The sequence below is a fragment of the Myripristis murdjan genome, chromosome 11 (assembly GCF_902150065.1).
Source record: "Myripristis murdjan chromosome 11, fMyrMur1.1, whole genome shotgun sequence".
NCBI classification, from domain to species: Eukaryota; Metazoa; Chordata; class Actinopteri; order Holocentriformes; family Holocentridae; genus Myripristis; species Myripristis murdjan.
The window spans coordinates 26,878,623-26,889,202 of NC_043990.1; the positions used below are offsets into that span (position 1 = coordinate 26,878,623).

Genomic DNA, 10,580 nt, shown 5'->3' on the forward strand with positions numbered 1-10,580 from the left:
TAAATTTAATCTGCTGAACTGAGCGCAAAGGCAAAGGTACACAAATGATGAATCACAGATAAGAACAAGAGACCTATTAAGGGAGCTGCTGTGCAGGGTAAATACGAAATTCTTACCAGGCTACTGTAACTTAGCAGTAAAGATCGAATTCCCGCTAGGGTGTCCCTTTATGCAATAAATAATAATAGCAATAATGATAAATTATAATAAATGAGGTTCTCCTCTAATGGAGAAGAGCCCCTCCAGTGGATAAAATGTGTTCTGAGCTATAAAGGCTCAGAACACATTTTATCCATTTTTTATCCCTACATGTGTGAGGATGTGGAAGTCTATTCATGAAAATTTAAAGCTTCATCACACTTACCTTGACTGAAATACTCCAACCCAAAATGTCATTGTTTTGTGGCTACATGTTGATATTTTTGGTATCTTTGGAAATCCTGATCTGTGCTAAAATTCAAAATAAAGTTCTGTGGGTTAAAACAAAAGTTGGCCATGCAGCATGCATTTGTAATTAGCCCAAGAGTTTAACCGAGGTTAACTAAATGTCTTCTGCCTGAGGTGAGAGCTGAATTTACATTTTAACCTTGCTTTCAGAGAGGGCATTCATATGGATTAGAATAGAACAGTAAACAGAGTAATATGTTGGGTCATAGAGCAGCAAACCAGCAGACTGGGGCTGAATTCAGCTGCAGCAATGCTGGAGTCCATGCTCAGTGAGCTGGTGACCCCTCCATCACAATGGTTTCACCCCAAACTAGTGCAAACATGGGCCATTTCACCAGTTAACACTTTGGTTCCAAGACTTCTGCACAAAACCATTTCAAGAACCAGAGCTGTTCTGGTCTAAAAGTATCTTGCAGTCTATCACAGTCCACTTTAACTGGTGCTAAACCTGCTGCATAGCTGTTCCAGTCAAATGCAGTACAACAAGTAAGATAACAAAGCATTTCAGTGACTTTTGCCACAGATGCTTGTGAGTGTGAGTGTGTATGTGACTGGTCTTGCTCCTTCTTTAAACAGAATCAAACTCGCTGAGGTGACTTTGCTCAGCTTTGTGGAGCCTGAAACCAACCTGTTGCTGCTCGTGGCTTTTTAGAATTCATAAACTGTTCAATAAGGACCAAAGCTCAATAATTTCTCATGCTGCTTGGATCCCACTCTTTACCACTTATGGCTACATTTTTGTTTGTTTCTGGTTTCTTGCTTTGGTATCATAATGTCAAATTTTTACATCATTAATTAGTATCAGCAGAAGTCAAAATTCTCATATAGTACTCATGCAAGTTCATGCCAAGTTCATGCCACCAATCTGAGCAGTCAGAGTCACAAACATGCACACAGCGTCTGTCCTTGTCCATCTGGACTCAGTGGACGTGCACACTCACACTGTCCCCTTGCTCCGCCACACACTGATCTACCACCATTGCAGCAGCTCCTTACGTCTGCACCTAGTCCTATGGTATGATAGCAGATGGACATCACCGGGCATTTGAATGGCAAATTAAGATATCCATCTGCAATGTTGGACAGAAGACAGCGGCTGTTTACAGAGTCGGACAGATTGTTTACACTGTGGCAATGTGAGCTGCCGCCGTACTGTGAGGGCCTATCACCTCATCTGGTGTACGTGTATCCAGACACAGGAGAAACCCTGATGGCAATCTAAACTATAATGTGAAGAATGCCATCCAGTACAGGCATGCCATCGAGGCCGTATAAAGAAATACGGATGTCTGTTTACTGCAGAAGAAGGAATGTCTGGTAGGTGATCTGGGCCACTTGCTGAAGACAAATTATAGTCTTCATGTGGGCTATTTCCTAATGGAAACATTCACCAGATATAGTGTTTAACACTTCTAAAATGTTGATACAGAGTGCCTGGGATGATTAGACCACTGCTGGTTGATGAGTCTCACCTCTGAACTCGGTGAGGAAGCGTCCAGGAATGCATGCTATTCAAAACAGCAGTGTCACTGTTTATGTGCTGTGCTCAGAAAATTGTCACTGAGGTAATGGGCCAAGCGCTTCCTTCAACATAGCTGGAGCATTTTTATCCAGTAGAACAACTTCACCTTCACTCCTTGACCCTTGCTCCTAGTTTCCTTCCTGCCGGCGCTGGGTATTCAGTGATGCCTGGACATAATAGTTGGTATCAGCACGTCTGGTTGGACCAGTGCTGATAACCCAGTCTGTCCTCAGTCTTTCCCCAGAAGCCAGTGAGCCCCAGTCCCCGCAAAACAAAACCAGGAAGAGCAGGAATGTACCGACACCGGCTTTACTGTAATCAGATGGCTTGGTCTGAAAGCAAGTTCAGAAAACCGGTTGATGCTATACAGCGTCTTGCAGTGAACAGACATGCATGCTTTAATGTGCTGTGCCTGCTGCATTAATCAGAAGCTCTAACCTTGGCTATGTCAACACCACAATTAATTACAGTGATGAAAGTGATGATAAATGGTCTACTCCTAAATGCATTATTGCATTGCTGCATGATTTTATAATGCTTTATTGCATTTACACACCCTACACCAACAAACCCTTAAAATGTCAAACTTTAACCACTTAATTCCACAGAACTGAAGACAAATGACTACATATTCCAATGCAAACCTTGTTTTGTTTATATGGCAATCAAGGCATTGTTCATATTCCTTAATATAGACTAGCATTTCAGGGATAATTGAAATGTATTTAAAAATACCATAATAATGTACTGAAAATGCATAATGTGTTACACCATATACGGTGTAAATAAAGGTTTTCATAACTTTCTAACTTTTTAGAACTTTTTCAGTGCATCAAAATTTCTTAGTCCATGCATAAAATGCCTTAATTTTTCCAAGGTCAAATTGAGAATAGGCATTGGAAGGTATTAGAGCCAAGGGACCCTGTTTCCAAGTGCTAGTCATAACTCTTACAAGCAAACACACCAGTCAAGCGCAAAGGGAGTCTTTCAAAAACAATTACAACCACAACCCCACAATCGTTATTTACCATCAGCTAGCATGTTGGAAGGGGGGGTGAAATAATCATGGGCAGAAAGGTAAAACACAGCAAAACAATACAGTCGCTGTTATGACAACCGTGTGATTAAGCAGGCTGCAATCTCAATCCCCATCCATCCCGTATCAGTTCCCTGCACGAGGAGGAGACGTGCTCCACTTTTTCCTTTGTTTTTTTCCCCCTCCGCTGTTCTCTCCTGTGCTAAAGGAATGCGCCAGGAATGTGGCAAAAGCATCCTGTTTTCCTTTCTTGGTCTTACTCAGCTATTGACACTCTTTAGCACATGCTGGGGGGTCTTTGGATGCTTGCTGACGTCAGGGTCAATATCCAGGGAAATGACTTGGTGAACTAATAGGGACCCAGGTGCATTTTTCTGGGCAGCCTACTGTCCTTTTTACCCTGTGGTCCCACTTCCTTATTCAGCCCTTGGAAACAACAGCTATCATGCCATTGTTTCAGGCCAGAACAGCGTGTGTGTTGTTTTCTTCAGGATGCATAATATAAATGCAGGTGGAAAAACAACACGTACATGCCACACGTATGGAGCTATAGCTTTCTGTCTGTCTTATTCCCATCCAACAGTCTTTCCACACCTGAACTGTAACATCATATGGCCTTGAAATAATTGGAAACTAATAGCTATAGCACAGCAGTGGCTGAAGCCCAGGTTTTGATGCAGAAATACTCTCTAAACTCATGTCCCTCTCCTAGAACAGCCTGTCTGGAGTAAACATCAGGTTCACTGTGTACCTGCTTGGTGGTTAAATATTAAAGACAGGCTGTGCAGTTTCAAATGAGAGGGCACACCACTTTGTTTACAAATGTTCAAGGATGAAGCTGAGGAAGGATGAAACCCCTCGGGTTCAAACCCAAGTATTAACCCAGAGAATTAATGGAACACTTTCAAATGCCTGTCTTAAATCTAAGACAGATGTCAAATGTGCACAAAAACATAGAGACTGCAGTGAGACGCTCTCATATTTTGGGTTAAGATGGTGTAAAAGAGCCGTCTTGAACTCCTGAGACATTTCTATTCTTTGGAGGATTGAGTGACATTCATCATTCTTTTAAAAGGCTGGGTGCCCTGCGCTTTGAAACTGCATAGTCTGCTTATAAATTTGACTTCAAAGAGCTTCAAAATGATGTTGGAAATTTGGAAATGCAACCAGCATTTCACAAACGGCGACATTCAGGAGGTGGCAAGGTTTAATGTCAAACCCAAAGGAGCTTTTCATTTTTACTTTTGCAAAGTATGTTATGATATTATGGTACGGTAAATATTCATATTAAAACAGCTTTGGGACTTTTACCAGAAAGAAATTTAGGCTCTAAGTCCACCAGTTCATTTAGTTCTCTGCAAAATAACTTAGGTCTCTGCAAAATAACCTGGTTCTCTGCAAAATAAATGTGATGAATGAACAGTCACCATAAGTGAAATAATGAAACCAACAAGCAAAACACAAACATGTCTTGTTAAATTTTTATTTGCTCACACGTAATCCAGTGCAGCATTCACACAAATATAAATACATACCTGAATAATTTAGACAATAAATTAATCTTATACAGCTATTGCTCTCAATCAGCATTTAATGGTAAACTTCCTATCAGTGTTCTTAGCTGGTAAACATAGTCAGAGCAAATGATTTTCCCTCTTCAGATAACAGCACAAGAACAACAGCTACACAGATTCATACATCACAATATACAGCATTCAGATAAGCGGAGATAAATATTATACCAGTTACAATGAAGGTTTGTATTTGAGTCCAGTGGTTCCTGTTGACTACTATCAAACAGAGCTGATGGAGTGAATCGATTCGTGGCACACATCATTTGGAGGACACAGATAAACTTCTTCTTAAGTACATAATACAAGGAGAGTGTCATAATTTCCCAGGGGGTGATTAGGTGAACATTTGTCAGGGGAGAAAAACAATTGCCGCATTTTTGGCAGGCTCCATGCCATTGAAACCTTGTGGCTTATCTTTAATCAAAACATTAAACAGGAGCTATGCAATAAACACTTCAGCCAACACAATAGATCGGCGGCAGTCGCTGGTCTTGTTAAAAATATGTGTGTGTTTGTGTCTGTGTGGACAAGAGAGAAGAACGGACCTTTAACAAATGGACACAGCTAATTATTTGTTAGATAAGGTCTAAAGAGATGTCCTTCATTTCAATAAGGCAATGTGCGCCAAGAGTGAATAAGCTGCCATTTTCAAGTATCGCCTGATAATTTTAGGATCTATATTTCCTTATTTGTCCTAAATGTTAGGACGACAGATTTCAGCTCTGATACAGAGGAAAATGAAACTAAACTAAGAATAGAAAGCAAATATCAGCTCAAGAAAGATCAAACAGTCTCAAGGCCAGTTTAGTAAACATGGACTTTGGGGGAGTGATGGATGAAGGAAATATGTAAAGTTTGATTGTGCAGATTCATTGTCTTCTGTGTGGACACAAGAAAGGTCCAAAGTTGTGTTTTGTCCGTAAAATAAAGGGAATACTTCCAGAGAGTGGCAGGTCAGTCACTGATGATACCTTGAACATCCTTAATAGGCAAATCAGGTTGACTCCAGACCTCAATCTTTATTCCCTTTTCATGATCTCTTCCTTGACAAGCAGACTGGTGTTTCTCTTGCTTTAGGACTCCAAGAAGTAGGATCCTAATCCAGGTGACAATTTCGGGAAGGGAAGCTCCAGTTTTTGTTGTTCAGTTCCTTGCTCAGCTGCCTTTTTTGCCTTTGATCTCTTGGTCTCTGCTTTCACAAAGATTGGCAGTAGTCTTGACTGGTCCTCTCTAGAGCATTCTGCATCACACCACTGACATCTGTCTGTTACAGCTTCAAAACCTCAACGCTGGCGTGCAAGGCTGCTAGAGAATTCTCACTTCAAAAACCTCTTCGGCTTTACCGCTGGGGGCTTCTAACGTTTGTGATCTAAGAACTGAAGCTTTTTTTCCATTGTTGCACATGTTGTGTAGAGTCATCCTGAATAAGAGTGTCAGTTAAATGCTTGAAATGTCAAATATAATGTCACTGCAGTGAGCTCGTCCTCCCCCTCTGCTCCTCTACCTCCTCTTTCTGTTCCTCAGTCTGTCGGCTTTGGACGGCTTCTTTCTGGAGGACAGAACTTCTTGGGCGGATGCCATGTTGGACTTGATCACAGATCTTTACAAAGACAATAGAGAAGAGTTAATGTTTAGATCTTATGAATGGCCATCAAACACAGCACAAGGAGGATTATTAACTCTTTATAAAAGGTTCATCTTTTAAAACTTGTTTTACCTGAGAGAAGCCAACAATTTGTTGCTGTTCTTGTTGGAGAGGCTGCCAGAATTTTCCAAAGGGGCCACGAAAACAATTCCGGGATTTTCTGAGCTGTGGATAGATAGAATAGCAGTGTTACAGCAAGGGCAAAACACTTGCAACATTTCTGGGAACTTCCTAAACTCCTGCAAGACTCTTACAAGTGGTTTTGCCGTGCATTATTATGTTACCTGAGGCAAAACCAGTCTAGGGCTGACTAACCAATTTCCTGGGAATCTCAGTCCGACATGTTTTTAGATGCCCTATTGGCAGGGTGGATCCACCAAAGCATTAGCTAAATTAACATTTAGACAGTGACTAATCCTCATCATTGGTTTCATATACGCAATAATGCAAGAAACATTCCCTTACGCGAACACAAAACAGGGACTTTCTAAAAATAGCAGCATGACCAGTAAACTTTGTGGCATCTTTCAAGGCCTCCTAGAATATGCGGGCCGTTCTCCACGTTATGACTACCACCCTCATGCTGTTGTAACATTATCATAGACTTAATCATTTTCTTGCTGTCTGACTCATCTTCTACACTGATGTCCCGATACAGGAGCTTCACACTTGACCAACTGTGGAGCAAGACACAGACACTATTTTGATACCATCTACCATCCAGAGGAGGATACGTGATTTAAAAGAAGTGTCTTAACTCTAGCAAGAAGGAAGGAGAAAGGTATTTGTGTGTTGGGAGGGGGGCTTACCTTTTAAGGCAGAAGCTGGAGCAGGTGTTGTCGGCCGGGTTGGCACACTCACAGCGATTGGTAGAACGGCGGCGGCGTGACAGGGGGCTTCCCAGGCCATAAGGGAGGATTTTACTGTATAAGGAAAAGGAAACGTCTTAGAATAATATTGTCTGATACATATGGGCATGAATTTAAACCAAGAAACTGTTCCAGTGTGGTATTGGGGGATTTTGTTGAACCTGCTTCACCCTGCCACAAGGAATTTCATTAGTCTGGCTTTCAGTGGAGCATTTTAGTGTCCCATGATGGTCTACATGCAGGTTCAGGGGCTTTTATAGCCTGACAGGAAAATGACTTCTGAATACTTGTAATATCTTGAACTTTTTAGGCATGAAAAAGGTTGAATTGAGACATACTGAACACCCCCACAAGATATCAGCCACCAGTGGTTTTAGTATCAGATTCCCAAGTCCCTTGTCATTCTCATCCTAATCTTTGCACATGTAAAACAAACAAAACTGATCCATGAATTTGTTGGTGCTGTCTTTAGTGTAATCTCACCTAGGGGTGTTGACCCAGATAATATCCAGGTGGCAGAAGTAGATGCATTCTTTGTCCAGCCAGCTGTTGCAGGAGCAGCGTTTGGCCCTGACATGATGAGGATGTGGAGACTGAGCCGGCAGCTCAGGCTGACCTGATAAGGGAAGTCCACAACCTAGAAACACATAAAGGATCAGAGATTAAAATGCGCATACTAATCCTCTCGGTGGTTAAAAAGTGCCAACTAATACCTTGGCAAAACCTTTGTGCATGACTGTGCAGATAGTGATTATCACATGCAAATATAAACAAATGCTGTTGGCGGTCTAACACCCACCGGTGTGGTTCAACAAATGTGATACTGATTAATGACAGGACAAATATACCTGTCAAAGAACTTTATCCAAGTCAAACAACTGCACAAGCTGCTTAATATGACTTTATCAATAATGCTGATCTTTTCGATGAAAACTGGTCTGCTTATCAGAGAGAAATACTTTATCTGCCACTCTGCAAGGCTGAACCCAGCTCTGTATTGTATTAAAAAAAAATGTAGTGGTGACTGAGAGTAGGTCAGAGGCTGCTGCATCAAATAATATGAGATATAGATATATATATATATATGAATTTTTTAAATATAATTTTCTATTGAGGCTTTTCTCAGTCTGGAGGGTTATTGAAGAATGGGTCCATGTTTTTTCACTGGCATTAAAAGGCATCTGTCACCACCACAAATTATTCATTTTACACTGAGTTTTACCTCAGTCTAACATTGCAATCCCCAATGTTATAGGAAATACAAACAAACTTCTCAAAATCACAAATAAAGAAATAAATAAAATGATGCTGATAAAGTAACTTACCCTCTTGCAGAACCACAGAGAAGAGGAGAAACAATGCCAGAATCTTGCACTTGAAGGAAGCCATCATCATCATCATCATCAACATCGTCAGTGGATGCAGTCTGAAGTTAGGACGTGGTGAAATCCAGTCAGGCTGGTGCAGATCAATGTCTTTAGTGGTGCCTGGTTTAGCTGGAGAGCAGCAACAGGTGCTTTGTGTTCAAGTCCCCGCCAGGCCCTTTACTTATACTGCCTGTGGCTGATATCATGACTCCAGCTCCTCCCACTACTGTACTGTATACTTCTCCCTCTGTGCCAGACACTGTTGTTACACAACACACTTGCTCCAGCTGCCCTCTGCACATTCCTGCTGTAGCTGTCCTGCCTACTAGCGCCCCCGCCAGGCCGAGGCTGGAGGAAGGGGGACGGGGGTGAGGGGGGCTGTGGAAGTGGCTGTGACTGGGTTTTGACTGATACAGTGTTATTTTTATACCAAAAACTAGAGGAGTGCACTCTGTAGAGAGCACATTTCCACCAGGCGTATTTCCCCTCCTCTGATGCTGGGACTTAGGTGACAAATCACTCTGTTTTTGCCTACCGGGAGAAGTGAAAATACAGAGGCACAGTTGGAAAAGCCTCTGAAATAGCATCTTGAGCATCATGGGAATAAAAAACATGAAACTCTCACATCAAAGCTAGACTAATGAAATTCTCTTAAGTGGGTTAGTAGAGTGAGGCAGTTTTCACTGCAGGTTTTACAGACTGGTGAGTAATATCTATCTTTTACAACACTGGGATGGATCGTGTCTCTGGTACGACATCTGATATATAAGTAATGGTGATATGTGCAGTGAGTCAGCTCTTGTTCCTTTTTGCAGAATAAGTCCTAACAGAGGGGCCACACAGGGGTCTTGATTCAGCCTGAAGGTGCTTTTTTGGAACAATGAACGCTTATTACATTTCAGAGGGATATATTGTACTTTTTTTTTCTTTTCTTTTTTTTTTTTTTTTACTGACACCACATTTAGCTACCAGGCATTTGCAGAATAAGGTTTTACATGCAAAACATAGTTAGACCTCCAACATTAAAATACCTCATACAGGTTAATGCATCAGTAATTTAACACTCTTCACAGTAAGTAGCTTTATTTTTTTATCCTTAGGTACATTTTACTGCTAATGCTTCTATACTTTCACTTACATAAGATTTGGAATGCAGGACTTTTACTTTCAATGGAGCATTTTTTTTTTATTATGCCACTGCTTTTTTATGTAAAGGATGTGAGGATTTTTTTCCACCACTGTCTTCCAGACACAACGTGTAGACAATTCATTTGAATAGCAAAGGCCAGGGAGGAACCTCCATCACATCAGAGGTGGATGACACTGACTGACCAATATCTGATCTAACTAACTGTGACAGTCCATGTATGGCAGCAAGTCACGGTCACAAAGAGGCAGGAAATCATGTGAGGCCATGGAATGCTCTTTTTGTCTGTTTGTTTCCAGAGGCATTTGGATGAACCTGGAGGCAGTAGGAGGAAGAGATCAGTAGTGTCATCAGGAAAGCCAGCAGAGATAGAGGTGTTGCACGTGCAGCAGGGCTGACATGGGGATGATGGAGCCAGGGCAAGCTGCCAAAACCCCACAGACACACACACACATACACACACACACACACACACACACATCCCCATACAGGAACCAGGGTATGATCATCTGGCATGACCCCACTGCCCGTTTCCATGGCATATCTCCTACCAGCAGGTCAAACAGACGTTTCTTTCCAACTGGAAATGTTGACCAGCCGGAGGGTTGGACCTGACCGCCCCCACGCATTCAACCACATTAGACAAATACAGCCAGTTATGTCATGCAAATGCCCTGAGGTACAGTATTCCTTCCTCTTATCAGCTGTGGGATGGATTTATGTGATTCAGTAGCCAAATCCGTGTACATAGATGCCGAAACCACTGCAGTACGTGCATCTGATAAAGGGATACTAAAGGACAGAATATGTAAAATACTTTGATGGATTAGTGTGCGGATGATCCTCGAAAAGTTCAAAACTCAGACACAACACGGCTGATGCTGAGAACAAACAAGAATTAGAAAAAACAGATAGTTACAAATGGAATGTTACTGTCTTCTGTTACTGACTTCTGTGAGTTCATGGCTAATTA

The 10,580-nt window shown here is 41.7% G+C and overlaps 1 protein-coding gene across 1 annotated transcript; it reads right to left on the minus strand.

Annotated features, from left to right (window-relative positions):
- Positions 1-5,985: 5,985 nt before the first annotated feature.
- edn2 (endothelin 2) lies at positions 5,986-8,595 on the minus strand. The gene is made up of 5 exons (XM_030063758.1): positions 8,419-8,595; positions 7,577-7,730; positions 7,034-7,147; positions 6,297-6,389; positions 5,986-6,179 (listed from the first exon to the last, which is right to left on the minus strand). Exons 1-5 carry the CDS (start codon positions 8,501-8,503, stop codon positions 6,080-6,082), a joined length of 546 nt encoding a protein of 181 aa, XP_029919618.1. The 5' UTR covers positions 8,504-8,595; the 3' UTR covers positions 5,986-6,079.
- Between the last annotated feature and the right edge of the window lie 1,985 nt (positions 8,596-10,580).

What these genes read in the sequence shown, in the direction of transcription:
- edn2 (XM_030063758.1), bottom strand. Translation starts at nt 8,503, where the DNA reads ATGTTGATGATGATGATGATGATGGCTTCCTTCAAGTGCAAGATTCTG. An exon ending in CTCTGTGGTTCTGCAAGAGG is followed by an intron (nt 7,731 to 8,418) that starts GTAAGTTACTTT and finishes ATGTGTTTCTAG; the next exon opens with GTTGTGGACTTCCCTTATCA. An exon ending in TCCAGCTTCTGCCTTAAAAG is followed by an intron (nt 6,390 to 7,033) that starts GTAAGCCCCCCT and finishes ATCTATCCACAG; the next exon opens with CTCAGAAAATCCCGGAATTG.